The sequence below is a fragment of the Diospyros lotus genome, chromosome 9, assembly GCF_014633365.1.
Source record: "Diospyros lotus cultivar Yz01 chromosome 9, ASM1463336v1, whole genome shotgun sequence".
NCBI lineage: Eukaryota > Viridiplantae > Streptophyta > Magnoliopsida > Ericales > Ebenaceae > Diospyros > Diospyros lotus.
In genome coordinates, this window is record NC_068346.1 from 2618003 (window position 1) to 2640460 (window position 22458).

The window sequence follows — 22458 nt, forward strand, 5'->3', positions numbered from 1 at the left end:
CAAATTTTGAAAGATTTTCTTATATACATTCAAAGGTAGACAAACAATAAAAAGCACATAACTCTATTCCAAAATCATGTAAAAAATAAACTTAAATTAATATATAATACAATAAGCAATGCGTAAAAAAATATAAAAATTACACGATAATAAGAAAAAAGAATAAACGATAACCAACCTCTTTATTCTAAAATATGCATTTAAGGGTAGACGTTTTTTTTTTTTAATTTTCACTTGTATTTGTCTCATATGTGCGTACCACACGAACCCTCAAGGCCTAATTTTTCCTAGTTACATTCATATCACTCACTTGACATAATAGTAGTGCTATGTTACACCAGAAGATCAAATTGGATAAAAAAATATGGTTAAAATTTACTAAATAAAAGTAAAGAAAAATAGAAAATTTAAGAAGGAGAATTGAGAAAGGAAAAGAGAGAAAATGGAAGTGTTGAACGGGAATGAAGAGGAAGAAAAATGAAAGATATTTGTTTTTATTATTATTATTTTTTTCAAATTCTTCTATTTCTCTCAATTTATCAAATCACATGTTACCATTAAGTTTCCCTTTTCTTTCCATGCTTTGCCACACAATCCGAATCTTATTTAACATAATTTTTAAAACACAAATTTAATTTGTATTTAATTTCCGCAAGTCCAACATATAGCACATCTTTGGAGTAGACCAATGGGAAAAAAGAGAATTAAATAAATGACAATAATCAATTAAGTTGAAAAATAAAATTATGACATTTAAAACTATAAAAAATAAATTTAAATTAATTAAATTGTATATAAAATAAAGATAATTTAAATAATCAATTAATTATAGAAATAATAATAATCAAATTTTCAAAATTGATTATCCATACATGACTTTATATATTTCTCCTAATAATTAATTACTACATTTAAGATAGGTCAAATTTTTAAAGAAGTAAAAAAAAAAAGTTAAAAAATAAAATTATAACATTTAAGTTATATTTAAAATTATAAGAAAATAAATTTAAATTAATTAAACTATATATAAAATAAAGATAATTTAAATAATCAATTAATTATAAATGGTAATAATCAAATTTTCAAAATTGATTATCCATGACTTTACATGTTTTTCTTGACAATCAATTACCATATTTAAAACAGGTCAAATTTTAATAAAGTAATAAAAAAATAAAGTTAAAAAGTAAAATTATAATATTTAAATTATATATAAAATTATAATATTTAAAAATATAAAAATAAATTCAAATTAGTTAAACTATATATAAAATAAGAATAATTTAAATAATCAATTAATTATATAAATGATAATAATCAAATTTTCAAAATTGATTATCATAAATGACTTTCTCCTGACAATCAATTACGACATTTAAGACAGATCAAATTTTTAAGAAAGCAACAAAAAAATAAAGTTAAAAAATAAAATTATAATATTTAAGATATATATAAAATTATACATTTAAAATTATAAAAAAATAAATTTAAATTAATTAAACTATATAAAATAAAGATAATTTAAATAATTAATTAATTATATAAATGATAATAATCAAATTTTTAAAATTAATTATACATAACTTTACATATTTCTCTTAGCATTCAATTATCACATTTAAGACATGTCACATTTTTAAGAAAACAACAAATAAAAATAAAGTTAAAAAATAAAATCATAACATTTAAGCTATATATAAAATTATAACATTTAAAAATATAAAAAATAAATTTAAAATAATTAAACTATATATAAAATAAAGATAATTTAAATAATCAAATAATTATATAAATAATAATAATCAAAATTTTAAAACTGATTATCCATATATGATTTTACATATTTCTCTTGACAATCAATTACTACATTTAAGACAAATCAAATTTTTAAGAAAGTAAAAAAAAATAAAGTTAAAAAAAAATTATAATATTTAATTTATATATAAAATTATAACATTTAAAATTAAAAGAAAATAAATTTAAATTAATTAAACTAAATAAAATAAAGATAATTTAAATAAATAATAATCAAATTTTCAAAATTAATTATACATGACTTTACATATTTCTCCTAACAATCAATTACCACATTTAAGACACGTCACATTTTTAAGAAAACAACAAATTATAACATTTAAAATTATAAAAAATAAATTTAAAATAATTAAACTATTTATAAATTAAAGATAATTTAAATAATCAATTAATTATATAAATAATAATAATCAAAATTTTAAAATTGATTATTCATATATGACTTTATATATTCCTTCTAGCAATCAATTATCACATTTAAGACATGTCACATTTTTAAGAAAGCAATAAAAAATAAAATTAAAAAATAAAATTATAACATTTAATTTATATATAAAATTATAAAAAAATAAATTTAAACTAATTAAACTATATATAAAATAAAAATAAAATAAAAAATTTACTTGGCAGTCGGTATTTGACGATATTACCTGATATCTCAAGATTTCTCTCGATTTAAAAAAAATTCATTTTTTTGTAATTTATTTCAATTAAAATTTTATATTAATATTTAAAAATTAATAATATAGATTAGATCTTATCTCTTCATATACCAGCATGTTTACACATTCTCCAAATACTATTCAACCATAAAAAAAGAATAATGCTATTGGTACACCTTTATATATATCTTGGACTACACAAAGGTATACCAATGACAAAAATATCCCTCATAAGGCGCATAGAGGCACGTGAGGCGCATGGAGAGACATAAGGTATTTTGGTCATAATACCCCTTATGTAGCCTAAGATGTACAAAAATGGTGTACATGTAGCATGATTCATAAAAAAAACCATTTACGTGTTCCAAGAACTACAAGTTTTTTATAAATCTAGACTTAATTAATGACTTATAAAAATTATATTTCGAGTAAGCAAAAAAAATTAAAAAATATAATAAAATATCAAAATAGTAACTGGAAATGGGCAGGAAAAATTTTGACGACTATTTTATTATAATATATATATAGATTCATTAAATCTAAGTTTTTTTGTGAAGTATTTTTGGATAATTTATACTTAGCACATAAACGGAAACGAAAGGCAGAAATGATACGAAAAGAAAATAAAAAATGACTAACACTTTTCAAAAAAATAAGAAATAAAGGTGTAAAAAAAAAGTAAATAAATAAAATATAAGAATATTTTGTAAATATAATTTTTAATATAAAAATTATAAAAAAAATTATTAATTAAATATAAATATAAATTTCATCTTCCATTTAAATAAATATAAATATAATTTATCATTGTCCCACTAACGTAGTCATCAAAGTAACAGAGATGAAAATACTTCCATCTTTAATATGATTATGGAACAAAAAAATATTTTTTATATTGTGAAATGATTTTAAAAAAAAATTAAAAATATAAAAAATGCTCAATTTTTTTTTATGTTCCTTAACCTTTTAAATTTGGAATCATTTTAAAAATATTAAAATAGTACTATTTTAGTGTTTTCATGCATCGGAGTTTAAAAGTTTTTTGACATTTTGATATTTAAAACATTTTTAAATTAAAATAACGTATATAATGAACATAAATTATTTAAAAATTAAATATATTTACTCCATCTTAACTATTATATATATATATAAGTAGTAATTTAGTTAAATTTAGTAGTAAATAAATTATTTTACATAGGAGAACTCGTGCACGTCTATGAAATGAGTTTTCACGTGACAATGACGTCAGAAACATGGGATAGTGCCAAAACTGAAATAAAGGACACTATTTATTCAATTCGTAATTGGCCACTTGAGGGCGTTTCATTATCTCCCACAGCTATACAAAATATTTTGGATAAATTGTACTTAGATCCTTGTAGTTTTGGTTATTTGTAGTTTAAAAATTATTTTAAAAGTTTTTATCACTAACACAATTAATTAAATCAAACTAAATTATGTTTATCTAAAACTAAAAAATACAAAGTCATTCGATTAAGATCAATAAGAAAATAAATAAAAAATGACGATGAAAAAAACATAAAATCAATGAAAAGTGAATAAGTAATAGTCATTTTTCTCTCAAATTAGACGATTTTATATAGTTATAATATCGTTGTCAACATATAAGAGATAGATCTTAGATTGTCGTTAAAAGTATATCGACACGTGAAAAAATTCGAGACTATCCAATGATTGAGAAAAGTGGGGCCAAGTTCTACTCGCTTTATTCTCAATCCCAATTGGTCGATATTTGAACTTTCACGTGTATTTTAGTTAAGCAAAACATTCAATTGTTGATTTCGTTGAAAGCAAAACACAAAGACATATACCCAAATTTTTGTAACTAACTATTGGAACGACACAAGTAAAATATTCAACTCTTAACCGTTACTTAAACGGTCATACGTTATATAATTTAAGACAATAAAAGTTAAGACATCATCTCGTTAGATTTTACGACAAACTTAAAAATTAAAAGTATTTTGTGTCCTAATTATCTAAATTTTCAAAAAAGAAACAAAAACTAAAAATTTGTGTTCTATGAACAAAACGTCATCAGACATGACTTGTTTTCTTCATCGGTATTGGGGAGAGTTTCTTTCTCCTTAGAAACTGTAGCAGATAAGCATTAACACTTCAAAGAATGCACTGTCCATCTAAAATAATACTACTTCATATATATATATATATTTGCTATTAAAATATATATAGAGTACTCTTTTTTTTATATTTAATTATATATCAGAAATTAATAATCTTAACATAAGAATAGAAACAAGATAATTAATGATCCCTTTCATGGTAATTTGGCATTATTATGATATGAATTAACTTAATATTAATTGGATAAGACCCCAAAACTGTGTTTAATTAAAAGATTTTAACTTTTGGTTCTTTATATGTTTTAAGATATATAAGAATTAAATTAGGGTTCTTTGTTGTGAAAATAGAATTCTCTGTATATATATATGTATATGTGTGGGTGTGTATATATATATATATATATATAATTAAAAGGGCAAATTGACTTTGGGAATGAAGAAACAAAAGCGACCGCCGAGGGGGACACATGACGCTTTGCATGGGAACGGTCCAATTCGGAGCCCTAACGTATGCTTGCTGGGTGCTTAGCTGTGGATATATACACTCTCCTCCCTTCTTCTGCTCTCATCATCACTACCCTTAATTTGCTTCCTTCTTCCTGCTTCTCTCTCTCTCTCTCTCTCTAGATCCCCCTCAAATGGGTTCTCTCCCCGAACTATTCCAGGAGGACTTGGAGCAGGGATTCGGAGAAGAAGACCTGCTGCTTCCCGATGGCGGCGAGGATCACGACGGCGAGCAGAAGCCTGAAGTCGAAGGTCCAGAAGAAGAAGAAGTCGACGACAACGGAGACATTTTGTACGACGGTCTGCCGAAGCTTCCGGACGAGGAAGACGCCATCAAGGAGGCGATGATAGAGGCCGGCTGGAAGGAGGACGGTGAGGGCGATCAGTTGGAGTTGGTGGTTGAGAATCTGCTGCCGGAGCTCGATGGTGCAGGTGGTGACGGCGGGCCTCCGGAGGCGGCGGACTTGACGTTTATCGACGGTGATCATTGGGCGGCTTGGAATGAATACTATGATGGGCTAATTGAGGAGTACTACTCGGTGGGACCCTGGATCTGGTATCATCCCTACACCGACGAAGAGCTGATGGGGGTTCTGCTGGATGACGGCGAGCCCGCCTGGGAACATTCTCTGTGGACCTGGGATGACATCGATCTCTCTCTTTAATTAATGAGAGAGAGAGAAGATAGAGAGAAACTGAGGGAGAGAGAGAGAGAGGAGTGAAGTACTGTACTTGGATTGTGGGTGGGTGGGTCGGTGAGGAGAGGATCTTTCATAGTTCTTCTTCTGTGTTTCCAAGTACCTATAAAAATAAAATTTCTTTTTGTCTGAAGGATACTCATCTTTCGTCTCTGAATACAATGCTTAATTAGACATAAAGAATTGTTAAGAAAATTAAAACGTTTCATACCAAAAACCACAAAACTTGAGAATAATTCAAACCGAAAATAGTCCATCACGAATGTTAAACACTTGGGAGTTGGGGTGAGCCATCTTTGCGCGAGATTTCTATACTTATGTGATATATCTTGAAAAGATTATGATTTGAATTCACGATTTATCAAAATAAAATCAACATATCACGATCCGTTCTCTGTCATCTGAAGTATACTGGAGCTAAAATTTTGAACACTTGTTCCTTCTCAAAGAGAAAGAAACTCAATTACAATTCATGTTAAATTTTGCTAAATTCACTTTGCCAATATTGTAATTTGCAAATGAGAACACGTGTCCATATGTGGCGTGACTTTCCACGTGCAAGTGACGTCAAAAGTACAAGGTCACGCCAAGAGTGAAGTGAAGCACGATATTCAAGACATGAGCTATCGGTTGGTTGCGGGGGTGGGGGTGGGGGTGGGGGGGAAGCGGGCATTTCATTTCCTTCCGCCGGAGGCCTGCCTTTCTTTCTGTTTGTCCAAACACTCAATATTTTCTCGGGAAAACATTTTCGCGGAAAATGAAAACGGCACATTCACATGAATCACGTCTACCCACCGGAAAATTCGGCTCCATCACATCGAGAATAGCGAGTCAGTTAAAATGACATGTTTCGAATTTTTGATCTAGTTGCAATCGAAAACTAACTTTATATATAGGTTTATATTCATCAATTTGGTCTTTAATATTTAAATTGAAAGTTTTTTTTTATCTCAATTCAGTCTAATTCAAACCGTTTGATTGCAAATAGTTATTATTTAAAGGTCATGAGTTTTGATATTGTTTAAATACAATAATAAATTTATTTACTAAAAACATTGTTATCGAGCAGTTTGATATTTACAAAAAAAAAAATAGATAATAATCAAAAAATGCAAGGCAATTCTCGCATAATCACTTCGATACTTAAATTACACAATTAACTTCACTAAATATTTGATTACAATATTAAAATCAATATTATAGTCATACTCTTTTTGAAAAGATGATTCATCAATCTATAGAGAAACATAAGAATTTGTGGTAAGTATATATGGTATTTCCAGACCCTCTAAATTTTTTATAAATAATATCAATCTTTTTATGAAACTCTCAAAAGAAATTTTAAATGTCAAAGTTATCCTATTTACCTTTATTTGAGATCTCCCCAAAAAAGAAAAATTTATGGGACAAGTCCTAGGATGATACAATCTCTCAAAGCTTGATTACGGTGTTTGAGAGACTATAATAGTCTCTTGAGATTGATTTCTAAGAGAATGTAATTGTCTCCCAATTTTATTTGGTCTTCCAGAAATTTCTCGGCTACATTTTGTGTATCCGAAAGATGTATAGTCTTCCAAATATCATTTTTAGCCCAAAATGATACTTTGAGCTTTTGGTATTTTTTTGTCTTTCAATAAATTTTTGCTCATGACACATCAAATTTAAATTTTGTCAAACATAGTTAATTTTTTTAAATATTACGCACAAAAAATATTGTAAAAAGTATTTTATTAACAATGTCAAAACAAAGCCATAATCTAGGTATTAAGTGTAATTTTACCTTATAATTTGTTCATAAATTATAAATTATAAAAATATATATTTTACCTCTGTATTGTCACATTTTTTCATTTAAATACTCAAATTTTTTATTGTTTTAATTATATTCCTAAACTATGCAATTTCAAGTCAATTGCACACCTTAACAAATTTATTGAGAACAATGAATTAAACATGGTTCAGATATATAATTGAAATAATAAAAAGTTTAGGAGTACAATGGATTCAAAATTATATATTTCAAAAAATGTAATTAAAATAATAAAAAAATTGAGTGTTCAAATACAAAAAACGTATAAATACTAGCGCTACATTCGAACTTTTGTTATTTTAATTATATCCATAAATTATATAATTTTAGGTCAGTCACACACATCGATAAATTTATTAAGAACAATAAATTAATCATAATTTAAATGTATAATTGAAATAATAAAAAGTTGAGCAATACAAATAATTTAAAATTACATAGTTTAGAAAGTGTAATTAAAATAATAAAATATTTAAATTAAAAAAAAACGTACAAGCGCAGGCGCTAAAATATGAAATTGGTCAAATGATTTACTATTATCACATACATATATCATTCTAGCGATATTTTTTAAAACAAAAATATTGTAAATATTTGGATTGGGCCTTCTTTTCTTGTTGTTTATTGGGCTGCTATTGGGCTCCCGCATGTTTTGTTCATATCAAAGTTCATATATGGTAGCCTGTTTTCTATACCGTTAGAGAGTGGGCTTTGTGCAGTGACACGAGGCCCACTACGGCTGAAATTAAAATTTTCATGTAATTTTTTAAAAATACATTTAAAGTGTCAAACAAAAGAGAACAACCCAAACAAATGAGGGAACCACACAGCACATGTGGTTTGCTTTCTAATGAGCTATTTCATCGATACACATCATAGTCGAATTTATCATAGTGAAAATGTTGTATCCAAAAAAAAGTGGGCCAAACTCAAAAAGATTTAAGACGAGGAAGCCTAGAAAAGGGAAGCTCGAGAGACTAATAGTTTCAAAAAAAATTTCTAACGCTACTCCTCGGTATCCCTGATAGACCCTCTCAGGAGCCTCACTCATATCCAAAAGTACATCAACTAATCTTCAAAATTATTGCATGAAAATACGTAACTAACAATTCTCAAAGAATCATATGCCATTTCATCGATCAATGTCAGTTTTTATGAATATGAAGTGATTTCTACTGATCAAAGTATGATCAAAACCTCACTTAAACCATTTTTCATTACTTCTACGTACTTTCTAGAAATTAAACTAATCATAAAAAAGTTTATGGGAAAGACACCATCGACTTTGATTGTTTTCTATTTAGCAAATCTTTCGAAAATTAAAAGGTTGTATTCTCTCTTAATTATAAATTTATTGTTATATTTAGATAATAACAAAAAAATAAAATGATTATGAATGTTATGTATATGAGGGGTAATTTATATGCACTTATTAATCTTTTAACTATTAAAAATAATTATAAAAAAAATATAATTTTTAAAGGTAGGAGAACACGTGCACGTCTATGAAATGGCTTTTCACGTGTCGATGACGTCAGAAATTGGGGATTGTGCCAAAACCGAAGTAAAAGACTATTATATTCAACCCCCCCGGAACCAACCAGTTGGTGGGGGTGGGAAAGTGGGGACTTCATTTCCTTCTGCATTTTCTATGCATCCAAACACTCCCTCCGCGGCGGTCTTATCTTACCTATCATCACCTTGGAATATCCCCTGCCCGCCACTACCGGTTGACTAATTTTCTCGCTCTTATTTTCTTGAGAAAAAATTTTCTCGGAAAAATGAAACAGCATACCCACATCCATCCCTGTCCCTCGAATTTCCAAATGTATGCAATTATTTTATCACGTCACGTGCATGTATTCAACCCCCCCAGAAATATGATAAAATTATTTGTATTCGATTGAGATAAATAATCAATTCTTGAATGAGTCTTAAATGGCCAAATTTATATTTTGACCATTTATTTTTATATATTTTTTATTATTGTAATTATATCATAAATTTAATTTCTTAGTCAATTTATTTTAATCTATTTTTTTAGTAATTCAAACTTTTAGTTGTTTAAATTATACCACTAGATCTATATTTTTAATTTAATTTAACCCTTATACTTTCATGTATATATATATATATATAAAAATAAGTTTATATGATAAATTATAGAGTCGTTCTACAGGGTCCGACACGTCTACCGAGCCACTCATAGAAAGGGAGTAAAAAGACGATTTTGCTTCCGTCCACTTTACAAATTTTCAAAGCTGGCCACTGTCAGCTAGGCTAGGCGACGACACCATAGTGCGGTGGCGAGGCGACGGCCATGGCAGGGGCGATGAGAGCAGGGGCGAGACAATCCATGGGAAAGAACAGGGCGTAAGGGCAAATTTATCTTTTTACCTCCTTTTGGTAACCCGTTTGGTAAGCCCGTCAGACTTTTAAGAATTTTTCTAAATTATATACCATGCTCTGATTACATCATGAAAGTATAAGGATTAAATTAATTTATAAATACAAGTATTAAGGTGTAATCATAACAATAAAATGTTTAAGTTAGCACACGAAAAGAATACCAAAGTACAAAAAATCAAATTTAAAAGTGTAATTAAAATAAAAAAAATTGAAGTGATCACACAAAAAAAATATTAAATATATAGACAAAAATATAATTTTTATTATTTTAAAATTTCACATGACCTAACCTGACATTAAATATTTTAAAATATAATATATTTATTATCAATCAATTAAAATTTATAATTATTAAAAATAAAATATATTAAATGTAATTAAGTTAAAAATAAAAAAATGCTTAGTACATAAGTAGGAGCGAGCAAGTTGGGAGCGGGAATTGACTGTGGAGAAAGTAAAAAAAGTCAAAGCCGTCACCGTCTTCCAAATTCCGGGCACGAGGTTCAGCTTATCCGATTCGTTCTAAGGTTTTTTTTTTTTTTAGGAAATAAAATAAACGTGTGCAAGCTGTCGTAGATTTTGGTTTTAATTAAGGAATAATAATAATAATAATAAAACCAGGCAAAGGCTAGCTACCCCCGCCCACAGTCTCCCATTCCCAAACCGGAAGCCCAAAGCCGGTTTTCAATCCCATCACGACTTCCCAAAAACCAGGAGCGCCCTTGTTTTCCTCATATATGTGGCGATTCGACCGCCTTCTGACACCTTCCCACGCGCTCCACGTGTAATTTAATACCTCGTTTTCTGGTGATACAAATTTCCCACTTAGAATCAACCTTAAATTCAATATTTTTATATAATATTTAATATTATATTTAAGTGCTTAAATAATATTTTGTAATTATTATTATTAAGTAAAATTAATATTTTTTCTATAACTAAAAAATAAATTAATCTAAAAAAATTATAAAATATCTAGGACTAGGACATACTCCAAGCAAAAACAACACCAAAACCAAAACTAAAACTGTGCTTGGCCCGAGTGAGAGTATCAACTGGGACTTTAAACTTCACCCGAGACATAGCCGGAGCCAGAACTATCAACCCTGGCTGGTAGATGTAGAATCCTCACCCTCACGTTGATCTCTTTCTACCCCGGTTGAGTGGAAAGGCTCAAAGTTACTCACTTTTAGGTGCATTAATTATTAATTATTAATTGTAAAGAATGGAGCGTGATATCACGCGAAATGGGCGGGTGTGTGTGGCTGAGGGACCTAATTGTTCTGAATTTGTTTTTGCAATCCAATGTGTGGGAGACCCGGTTTTTCCAAACCTGTGCGCTGCCTTTTTTCTTCCCCAAACAGCTGCGGCCACCACCAAAATCCACCGGCCACAATCTTTATATATAAATATTTCTCTGCATTTTCTACTCGTATAATTCCTTTCTAAGAATCCAAACATCTCTCTCTCTCTCTCTCTCTCTTCAGGTCATCTTAGTTTCGAATATAGAATTGCTTCTCTCATCGATCGCACAGTTGAGTAGCAATGCGGATGAGCTGCAATGGATGCCGGGTCCTTCGCAAGGGCTGCAGTGAAAACTGCACAATCAGGCCCTGCCTTCAGTGGATCCGGAGCCCCGAATCTCAGGCCAACGCCACCGTCTTCCTAGCCAAGTTCTACGGCCGCGCGGGCCTTCTCAACCTCATCAACGCCGGCACCGAGCACCTCCGGCCTGGTACGTCTTAACCCCACTTTTCTCAGCTCAGGTTCTCGTGCAAATAGGATAAGCCCGTTTGCTGATTTGGTTGTTAATTTGTTTCATTGATTGATTGCAGCGATCTTCCGATCACTTCTTTACGAGGCGTGTGGCCGGATTGTCAACCCGACTTATGGATCCGTCGGGTTGCTATGGTCCGGGAGTTGGTCGCTTTGTCAGACCGCCGTGGAGGCGGTTCTGAGGGGGGATCCGATAACCCAGGTTAGTGGGAGCGAAGCGGAAGAGTGTAATCGTGAACCGCCGTTGAAATCATGCGACATCCGCCACCTTCACAAGGAGGAGAAGTCGGGCGGGTTGAATGATCTTCACCGGGTCAGAACCCGGTGCCGGTTCAAGAAGTCCGGAGGGAAGGCGAAATCGAAGGCGGCGCCAGCCCCCCGGGTTTGTGCAGACGACGAGATGAACCGGTCGACGAGTCACGAGTCGACGCTGAGTCAACAGTCGGAGGTGGCTGTGGCAGCCGGCGATAGCCGGGAGGCGGAGAGCTTGGGGTCGGCGGACACTGCTGAGGCTTCGTTGATGATAGGAACAGAGGCAGCGTCAGCGCCAGAGCAAGTTGGCCAGATTGAGTTAGAATTGACACTGGGCTCCCAGCCGGTGCCACGTCCTCGCCACGTTGCCGAGGTCTCCGTAAGCGTGCCGAGGATCACATTTGATTGGACGTTATAATTTTTTTTTTTAATTTTAGATAAAATTAGGTGTTTTTTGTTTTGACGGCTGCGATCTTATTCAGTGTAGAAAGCAAACTGTACAAATGAGATCATTTAATTACATAAACTCTTTTTATGTCCAATTTGAGGAGTGAGAATAACAGTTCATAATTCACTACAAGTACACGTGGAATTAATGAGAATAAAAGATAATATCTTATATAAGATATTATTAATTTTTATTGCTTCAATTTTACTCTTTTATCTTTAACGTCGTAAATGAATCGCTTTATTTAGTTTTGATAAATATTCACTAATCAAGTTGAATTTAAAATTAATGAATCTTAACTCAATTCCACTCAATTATAACTTTACCTATTGTTTATAATTTACACAAGTTGGGGGTAAGATGACAAATGTTCATAATTTACTCAAATTGAGTAAAACGACAAATCCCACCTTCAATTCCAGTGTATAGTCAAAGTTAATGATTTTTAATGTTTACCTAGAGACATTATAAGATAAAATGGTAACCCTAAGTTTTTATTAATTACGTGTCACACTACAATACATAATATCTCACGTCAGACCTAACCCACTTCCGAGCATATAAAAATGTGTTTTGACATTTAATTTTAACATTTCAAGTAACACTTTATATTATTATATAAATTTTACTTTAAATATCAAAATAAAATATTAAAGTAACATTCTTGCAATCAATACCAGCAGCTCCAAAGTTGCTGGTATTCATTACTTCATGTATTTTAAGTGAAATCAATTATTTCGGGTATCGTTAAAAGAATGTCATCAGCTCACAAGACCTTAAGACAAATGGTAACGCCCATGACTAGGACAATTACCTATAGATATAGTCAACAGTTTAATATATATGTATTTTACCTTACTCGATAATAATAAAATTATTTTTAATCATAAACTATGTGATAAATATAGTTTAATCCACAAATCAGATATGTTTATTTAATTCAATTATTACTTAGGACTGCACTTTTATGAAATATGGGACGTATAGGTAATTTTTTTTATCTGAATAAATTTATTTACAAAATCTAGTTTTTGACGATAAGAGTATAGCAGAAAATGTGACCAATAATATAATAAATAATAATAGGAGTCATGATTGTTTAGAGAAGACTAAACAGACTATATGCTATTAATTTTTTTTTCTTAAGATTTCTTTTAAGGAGGGTGTGACACACATTACTCTTAAATTATTTTAATTTAATATTTTTTCTCTATATAAGTAAGGGTGGGTCAAAGTGGAAAAATTTAAAACCCAATTGAAAACAATGAGTCGGTCGGGTGCAATGCACTTACCCGAACGGAGTATAAAATAAAGATGTGCAAGTTGTTGTTTTACTTTTGCAAAAACACACTGCGGTGGTATCCCGGGCTTATGGGATAAGCATAATCAATTAAATTAAATTAAATTAAATTAAGCGTCCCAGAAAACCAGACACGGCTCCCCGCCCACAGTCTCCCCATTCCTAAACCGGAAACTCGAAACTCAAGGCGGTTTTCTATTCTACACACGACTTCCCGAAAACCAGGAGCTGCCTTGTTGTTTTCCACGTTATGTGGCGATTTGGCCGCCCTCTGACACCCCCCGTGTCTTCCACGTGGAATATTCTTTTTTCATTTCACAAATTTAATCAAATTAAAATTACAAAAATTAGAAAATTCTACGGGTACTAACTATCAAATGATATGTAAACAATTTTGATATTTAATGGAAATAATTTATTTTATAAAAAATGTTTTTACTTGGAAAAATATTATTAGAGAGTGTAGTCACGCGCAATAGGCGGGTGTGGGTTAGTGTGCTTATTGGTATGAATTATATTTTATCAATCCAATGTGTGGGAAAGCCTGGTTTTTCCAAAACTGTGCACTGCCGCTTCTCTTCCCCAAACAGCTGCGGGCACCGCCAAATCCACCACCCACTCTCCCTGTGCGTATATGTATATATTATACGGAATTGCTTTCGTTCATCGCATAGTTGAGTAGCAATGCGGATGAGTTGCAATGGATGCCGAGTCCTTCGTAAGGGCTGCAGCGATAACTGCTCCATCAGGCCCTGCCTTCAGTGGATCCGGAGCCCCGAATCTCAGGCCAACGCCACCGTCTTCCTCGCCAAGTTCTACGGCCGCGCCGGCCTGCTCAACCTCATAAACGCCGGCCCCGACCACCTCCGACCTGGTACGTCTTAACCCCCACTTTTCTCTGCTCCGGTTCTCGTGAAAATATGGTTGGCCCGTTTGCTGATTTGGTTGTTTGTTTGATTGCAGCGATCTTCCGATCACTTCTTTACGAGGCGTGTGGCCGGATTGTCAACCCGATTTATGGATCCGTCGGGTTGCTATGGTCCGGGAGTTGGTCGCTTTGTCAGACCGCCGTGGAAGCGGTTCTGAGGGGGGATCCGATAACCCAGATTAGTGGGAGCGAAGCGGAAGAGTGTAATCGTGGACCGCCGATGAAATCCTGCGACATCCGCCACCTTCACAAGGAGGAGAAGTCGGGCGCGTTGAATGATCTTCACCGGGTCAGGACCAGGTGCCGGTTCAAGAAGTCGGGAGGGAAGGCGAAGGCGAAGGCGGCGGCACCCCCCCGGGTTTGTGCAGACGACGAGAAGAACGGGTCGACGAGTCACGAGTCGACGCTGAGTCAACAGTCGGAGGTGGCTGCGGCAGCCGGCGATATCCGGGAGGCGGAGAGCTTGGGGTCAGCAGAGACAGCGGAGGCTTCGTTCCTCATAGGAACCCGGCCAGCGGCAACCCCGGAACCCGACGGCGACGCTGAGGGCAGCCAGATTGAGCTGGAGCTCACTCTGGGCTTTGAACCGAGGCCACGTCCTCGCCACGTGGCCTAGGAGCTACGTAGGCGTGCCCTGGTTCACATTTGATTAGGGGTTCTGAGTTTTTTTTTTTTTCCTTTTATTATTACAAAATTAGGAGCTTTTGAGTTTGTTTTTTGCTAGATAAAATGTACAAATTGAGATTACATTACATAATATATATGTGATATATGGAGAAGTTACGTTTATTCTCATTGAGCGACCAAATAACCATACTGAACATTAATTAAATTTATATTATGTATATATATATATATCTATTGCAGGAGAGATAATGGGTTTTCTGAAGCCTTAGCCCGAATGTGGTAACACGTCTCAATTCGCCATTGGGCCCAAAACGAGTGTTGGGCCTACCCTTTTAACTGTGAGATGTAGAAGTAGAGCCTATAAAAAGCCTAAACCTGTCTCTGTGGGTACTTCGGGAAATGAGTATTATTTTAGGATATGTATGGAATTGTGAATTGGAATGATTTCACATTTTTAACCTAGATAGATATTTGTATTATAATGCGGTCACTAGTTAAGATTCGGTCCAAGATTGATCCAACTAAACTAAAACAGTATCAACAAAATAGTAGTGTCATAATGTTATTTTAATACTTCTTAAGTTTTAGAATTCTACTTGATTTAGAATTTTATTTTATATTTTTACTTGATTTAGAATTCTATTTCATGTTTCTGCTTGATTTATGATTCTACTTTATGTTTGATTAGAGTTTTATTTTTATTAGAATTCCAATTAACTTTTATTTATGATTTATTTTTATTAGAATTCTAATTAGATTTTGTTTTCCAAATATTAGATGGATTTGGATTAGTCAAATACTATAAATATGTCTAATATCTAGAGTTTGTAATTAATTTTTTTTAATTAAATTTCAGCAACCTATTTGAGTTTTCTTAGCAAAACAGTCTTATTTTTGCGTCTTCTTGAAAGCTAAGTTTCAGCCATTAAAATTTGTTCTTTCAAGAATTTATTTTGGTGTGTTTTCTTCACTCCGTGCTACACGCTATGTCATATTATTTCTTCATGTATTAAAAGAAAAGAGTTTTGTTAATAAGTTAATAATAACATTCGGACATTCTTTAAAGTTTATTAAATGAATGCGAACTTAAAAATTAATTAAACTTGTTCGATTTTTGTGTTCGATATTAACCAAACACGAGCTAGTCATAATAATGTAATAAATACGTAACAATATCATACTTAAATTTTAAAATAAATCACGAGTAGATTGAGAGGTCATTATGAGTCAAAATAAAGACCCGTGAAAAGTTAAATTTGATCCTCTAGATGAGCTGTACAAGCCAACAATAGATGAAAACTTGAGGCTAAGTCCACTTTGGTACTTGTTTGGGTTGTTTCAACCTAAGTTTTCAGACAAAGCCAACCATTTAGGGGTTTGTTTCGACCTAAGTTTTCAGACAAAGCCAACCATTTAGGGCTCCTCTGAATTCAGTCTCTTAAATTTGAATTGGTTTAGACATTTGAGGTCACCCTTAAACAAGACCAAAAATTTATTAGCCTATAAATGCTATGTGGAGTCAGCAGCCACCACTATTAATTATGCCAAAAATGCTATTTATACATTCATTGTAACATTTTTTCTGAGACAGATAATATATATTTATATTAATATGACAAAATATAACACATAAATATTATTAAAAATATTATAATTAAATATCAAGATCATAGGTGACTGATATCAATCATATTTAAAGCTCCGTTTGTTTCTCTAAAAACATTTTCTTAGAAATTTGGCTTTCCACATCACATCTATGTCCTCTTGCATCCAAATTCATCGTTGTCTGGGTCATTGTTACCTGGTTTGCGTGCATCGCTATAGCTATCATTATCGCCCTCCATCTTTTATCCAAAACACACACACATTCTCTCTATTCATTTTGTTTTTTTCTATGTTTATTCGATATTATTATTGGATAATCTCGAATTAATGTTGTTGCGTCGCGGTAATCTATCATGTTTTCAGTGATCTATTATTGATTTTTGTTATTGTCGACCTATTATTGTTGTTGTTTTTGATATGTGACGCTTTTGATGTTCTTGTTATTATCTTAAAAGATGTTCTTGTTCTTATCTTAAAAGTATTGAACCAAAAATCTTTATGTTATAGATTTGATGGTAATAAAACAAAAATAATGTTTTTCTCTAAAGTGTCATCAGCCAAACACTGAAAAGCTTCTATCCATTGAGGCTGGAATAGTTGGGGGCATACATCATCCTTGTCGGTTTTACTTTGTTGGTAATCACTTTCACAAATTAATTATTAGCCAATCTTAATCCCAAATTAATATATATTAATGGTTTCCATTGTCATGCACATATTATATAAAAATTATATTTCCCATTCCTTTGTTTATAAGAACAATTATAGAAAATATGTGTTCTTATGCAAATTTAAAAAAAAAAAAAATCAACATCGTGTTTAATAATTTTGTTTTGCTTCCATATATGAATCTATTTTTTTATTTTATTTTTGCACGTATATATATATTAATATTTTACATATTTATATTTATTATGTTAAGGATGGACCGAAACCTGAAGAAAAAGGCTCAAAAGCGTGTCAAAGACTCAAGAGATTGAGAAATTATAGTGATTTTAAACCAAGATGCTTGTTTGACCTTAGATCGAGAGACTTTAATGACCTCACCGAGAGGCTCAAGTGACTTCCCTTAGATCACTCAGCCACAAAAAGACCCATATTCAATAGAGTATTGTGTGCTATCCAGACTCGAAAATCTTTTTCCCAACAATACAAAAGACTCTTCTATAAGACTACAGATCTTGATAGACCTGATCTCTAGATATTATTCACATGAGACCATAAATAATGAGTCAAACCTACATTCGATGTGCTTGCTTACAAATTCAGAGAGACATCCAATATACTTATCAAAAAATATGATTTTTTTAGTATTATCCTTTTTATAAATAAAAAAATTCTTGAGTGTACTCATAACTCTAGACTCAATATACTTATGCTTACTCCACATTCTACACTTAAACTAAAATATTAATTTAAGTATCAGAAGACATGCATAAGAGATTTATCTGCGTTCGTAATCGATTTCATTCCTTACAAATCTCTTGAAAAGTTGAATTGAGTTGCTCTCTTATTATAAAAAAAAAAAAGAGAGAGATTGTTATATACAAATAATAATATTAATTTAATAAAAAATATTTAAATAATATCTAAATATCAAATTTAAATATAAATACAAAATATCAATCAAAGTTAAATATCTAGATAATATTTTTATTAATTTAATTCAATAATAATAATATTGGAGATTAAACAGAGCTCATTGCGATAAGATAATCAAACGGCCTTATCTTCATGGCGGCTTCATTCATTTGTCTTTCCTTTTCCATTTCTAGATTTGCCCTCTGCTCCTCCTCCTTTTTATCTCTTGATCGTGGGTCCTTTTATTACTCCCCACCCCGCCCCCCTCTACGAGATTCGTCCAACAGTCACAATCGAGCATTCACACCTCACCAATCACAAAAAAACGAAATCATGCCAACGTCCCACTTGCCTCGTATGGATCGAACTATATGGACCATATAATTTGGAAGATGATCAAATATTAGTTTGATTATCATACTCCAATCTAGAGGATATATATATATATATTTATGCCCTGCCCTGATAGCAGTTTAACGTTTAATACTTTATGTCTCAATCAGTGATGAGGGTCAATTTAAATATAAAAAATATATAATTTTAAAATAAAAAAAATATATTTTTTTAAAAAAAAATGATATTTTAACAAATTTTTAAATAATTTTTTATAACATGAGACATGACTCAACTAACTTTTATAAACTCATATAAAATATTAAAATATTTATGTAAATAGATTAATAATAATCAACATTATGATGATACCCACCACTCCAAATCACACACACTTCTTTTATTGCTTTTTCAGTTTTTATTTTTATGGATAAATAGGAAAATATTTTATTAATTAAAGGAAAAAAATAATACATACATACATGTATATAAAGCTGAAGATGCAGTCTGGACCAATCAAAACGGAGTCGTTTTGATCCTCCCCTCTGCTTCCTTCTCCTCTCCTCGCTCTTTCTCTTCCCGTTTTCTCCTCTCTTCCGTCTTCTCCAGACCGACGTTCACCAGCGATGCGAGGCGAGGCGAACTCGACCAGTCTACAGATCGACGGAAAGCATTTTAAAGAGGCGACGGGAAGCATCGATGGCGAGGCAGTAGATCTCACGACGACGAAACAGCGGCGAGGTGACTAGAAGCATCGACGGCGACGCGACTGCCAGTCTGTAGATTTGACTGTGAAAAGACAGCGGCGGGGAGACGGGAAGCATCGACAGCGAGGCCCATTGCAAATCTACAGATCTGACGGCGACGGTGAGACCCTTCGCCTTCTCAATCGCCTGATTGCGGAAAGAGGGAAGGGGAAGGGAGAGGTGAAGAAATGGGGTTGACCAGGGATCAAAACGACGTCGTATCGATCCCCTGATCAAAACGACGCCGTTACAAATTTATGTTATATGTATAAACAAGTTTATTCCATCCAAATTATAGAGCAGTAAATCTTCAAATTTGTTAACCAAAAGAAAAAAGAAAACCCAAATTGGCCCTTGATTTTGATCAATTTAATCATTGATTTCTTTCTTTGGTTTAAATTGATTTTTGAATATTTTAATAAAATGATTTATTTCTCCCATAAAATATTAATTTTTAATTCATTTATCCCTAAAACTCTAGTTTTTAGCTTCAAATTCGACCCCTAATTTTAAAATACTAAATTAACTGAAATAAAAAAAAATTCAGAGATCAAATTGATGTTCTTTCTTAAAAAGTATATATAATATGTAGCTTCGATTATTATAACGTTTCTATTTTAGGTCAGGAACATTAATACGACATGCCATAAATAGGTAAGATTTTTGTTTTACTAAACGTTACTTTCTTCACTAGTCCCAATGAAAATCTAATTTTCATCGGAAGAGTTTACTCTAAAAGTATTAATCCAAGGGCTTCAGACAGATTTGAACTCCGTGCTTGGGTTTGATGGTGAGGACAATAACCGGTGCATGGCGGTAATTCTCAGAGATTACGAAGCTAAATCTTGTGATCAACATGGCTAATATGATCTTGGCTTCCATCATCGCAAAGGCCTGGCCAACGCAGTTTCTGGGGCCGGCGCCGAAGGGGATGAAGAACCGTCCGTTAGAATTTGATTTGGCGGCGAACCTCTGCGGCTTGAACTCGCTGGCGTCTTCGCCCCATAACTCCTCACTGTGATGAATCGCAAGCATTGGGATCCATATTGAGAGCCCCTTCGGGATGTGGAGATCGCCCAGTTTGATGTCTTCGAACGCCATTCGGGGAAGAACAGAAGCTGGCGGATACAGCCTCAGCGATTCCTTGATCACCATGTTTAACTGCATCAGAAAACACCAATCTTATTCAACTGCATGACGATACTATATATATATATATATGTATGCATGTTAATTTTTCTTACCAGGGAGAGCTTGGAGAGACGATCAGGGGAGGGTGCGCAGGCGCCGCAGACGCGGTTGACCTCGGCCCGAACTCTATCTTGCCAAGCGGGGTTGGTGGCGAGAAGCATGACGGTCCAAGTGAGCAAGAGAGCGGTGGTTTCATGGCCGGCGAAGAGGAAGGTTTTGCATTCGTCCATTATCACCTGCAAGTTTAAGCTAAACCCATTTCCTGACAACGACGATGACGATCTCTTCTTCTGCATCTCGTTCAGCAGCGTTCCGAGCAAATCACTCCCATACGAGCTGCTCCGGCCGATCTCCACGTTGTCCTTCCGCCTCTGTATCATCTCCATCAGCACCCTCTCCACCTCCATTTTTATTGACTTTATTTCTCTGTTGTATTTGCTGGGCAAAAACCTGTGACAATAGCACCGAGTAACTCAACAATGGCGTTTCAGGGTGTAAAACGAGTCAACAGTCAATATCAATACTTCAGTAAATCTCTAAAGAGGAAGAGGAGTTTGCTAGTCGTCTGAGAGTAAGTGTAAAATATAAACAAATAAAACAAAGTAAACTCGGTGAGTTGACTCACCGGCTTCCAGGGAAGCACAAGTGGCGGCTGGCGCGGGCACAGAGACGCTGGGAAAGTCTGAGTAAATGGAAGATTTGCTTGCCCTTGTCGTGGCTACCGCCAAACTCGGTTCGTAAAATAATGTCCGCCGTCAACTGAGACATGTATTCGCCTATCTCAAACTCGATCCGACCCGCCGCCAACTCGTCCGCTAGTTTTTGCAGCAATTGCTTGGTGCACTCCACCACGTGCCCAGCATGGCTCTATCCAGTCATCTCAAAAATAAATAAAAACATAAAAAATAAATTCTGTAAGACCCAAACAAGACGGAATAAGCACCTTGAGTTTCTCCCCCATGAAAGCAGGTGCAACGGTGCCTCGCTGGTGGAGCCAATCGTCGCCGTTGGCCATGAGCACGCCGCGTCCAATGAAATGCTTGGACCCTTCTTGCTGCAGCCATGACTTGCCGGCTTTGGTGCTGTACTTCCACAAAAGCTCTCTGATCAGCTCAATCTCCGTCAAGCACAACCTTGGCTCCGCCCCATTCCAAAAGATGAATCTCTTGCCGTAGACCCTGGACCAGGCGACAAAATGGGGGAGGAGGCGGGGGACGACGCCGTGGTTTCCGGAGTCTATGGGGGCGGCGGTGGAGCGGGCGAGCATGGCGGCGACGTCCATCATGTTGCCGATCAGAAACCTGGGTTTTGGGCCATGCACTCCTTGCTTTTCCATGGCTTGCTTGATGCGTCTCGGCGTCAGAAAGTAGCAAATTATAGTTTCATAAGCAACGCCAGCGGCGAACAACGCAACTAATAGAGCCAGCAGAACCACCACCACCACCGCGGCCATGGCCGACTTCGAGGGAGCGAGCGAGCGAGATAGAGAGAGAGAGAGAGAGAGAATTGTGTTTATTTTAGTGACGTTTCGAAACCCATATTTATAGTGCAATCTAACGATCATAGTGCAACCTGGTGATCAGATACTTCAATTTCTGATAGAATCACGTTAGATGTACACTTATTTTATATATTTTGAATTACATAAAAGAGTATTATAATTAA

The 22458-nt window shown here is 33.4% G+C and overlaps 3 protein-coding genes across 3 annotated transcripts; 2 read left to right on the plus strand and 1 right to left on the minus strand.

Annotated features, from left to right (window-relative positions):
- The first annotated feature begins 11426 nt into the window (after positions 1–11426).
- Positions 11427–12682, plus strand: LOC127809214 (LOB domain-containing protein 40-like). The gene is made up of 2 exons (XM_052347975.1): positions 11427–11741; positions 11842–12682. Exons 1-2 carry the CDS (start codon positions 11552–11554, stop codon positions 12450–12452), a joined length of 801 nt encoding a protein of 266 aa, XP_052203935.1. The 5' UTR covers positions 11427–11551; the 3' UTR covers positions 12453–12682.
- A 1703-nt stretch (positions 12683–14385) lies between these two features.
- Positions 14386–15505, plus strand: LOC127809215 (LOB domain-containing protein 40-like). The gene is made up of 2 exons (XM_052347976.1): positions 14386–14656; positions 14746–15505. The coding sequence occupies exons 1-2, from the start codon at positions 14467–14469 to the stop codon at positions 15324–15326; spliced, it is 771 nt and encodes a 256-aa protein (XP_052203936.1). The 5' UTR covers positions 14386–14466; the 3' UTR covers positions 15327–15505.
- Positions 15506–20267: 4762 nt separating this feature from the next.
- On the minus strand, positions 20268–22246 carry LOC127810280 (cytokinin hydroxylase-like). Its single transcript, XM_052349662.1, has 4 exons — positions 21737–22246; positions 21419–21660; positions 20847–21243; positions 20268–20763 (listed from the first exon to the last, which is right to left on the minus strand). The coding sequence occupies exons 1-4, from the start codon at positions 22244–22246 to the stop codon at positions 20344–20346; spliced, it is 1569 nt and encodes a 522-aa protein (XP_052205622.1). The 3' UTR covers positions 20268–20343.
- Positions 22247–22458: the final 212 nt, after the last annotated feature.

Bases quoted from the DNA above. Each gene is read 5' to 3' on its own strand.
- LOC127809214 (XM_052347975.1), top strand. From the start codon at position 11,552: ATGCGGATGAGCTGCAATGGATGCCGGGTCCTTCGCAAGGGCTGCAGT. The intron at 11,742-11,841 runs GTACGTCTTAAC...GATTGATTGCAG, and splicing joins CACCGAGCACCTCCGGCCTG to CGATCTTCCGATCACTTCTT.
- LOC127809215 (XM_052347976.1), top strand. From the start codon at position 14,467: ATGCGGATGAGTTGCAATGGATGCCGAGTCCTTCGTAAGGGCTGCAGC. The intron at 14,657-14,745 runs GTACGTCTTAAC...GTTTGATTGCAG, and splicing joins CCCCGACCACCTCCGACCTG to CGATCTTCCGATCACTTCTT.
- LOC127810280 (XM_052349662.1), bottom strand. From the start codon at position 22,246: ATGGCCGCGGTGGTGGTGGTGGTTCTGCTGGCTCTATTAGTTGCGTTG. The intron at 21,661-21,736 runs GTGCTTATTCCG...ATGACTGGATAG, and splicing joins TCATGGGGGAGAAACTCAAG to AGCCATGCTGGGCACGTGGT. The intron at 21,244-21,418 runs GTGAGTCAACTC...CTATTGTCACAG, and splicing joins TTGTGCTTCCCTGGAAGCCG to GTTTTTGCCCAGCAAATACA.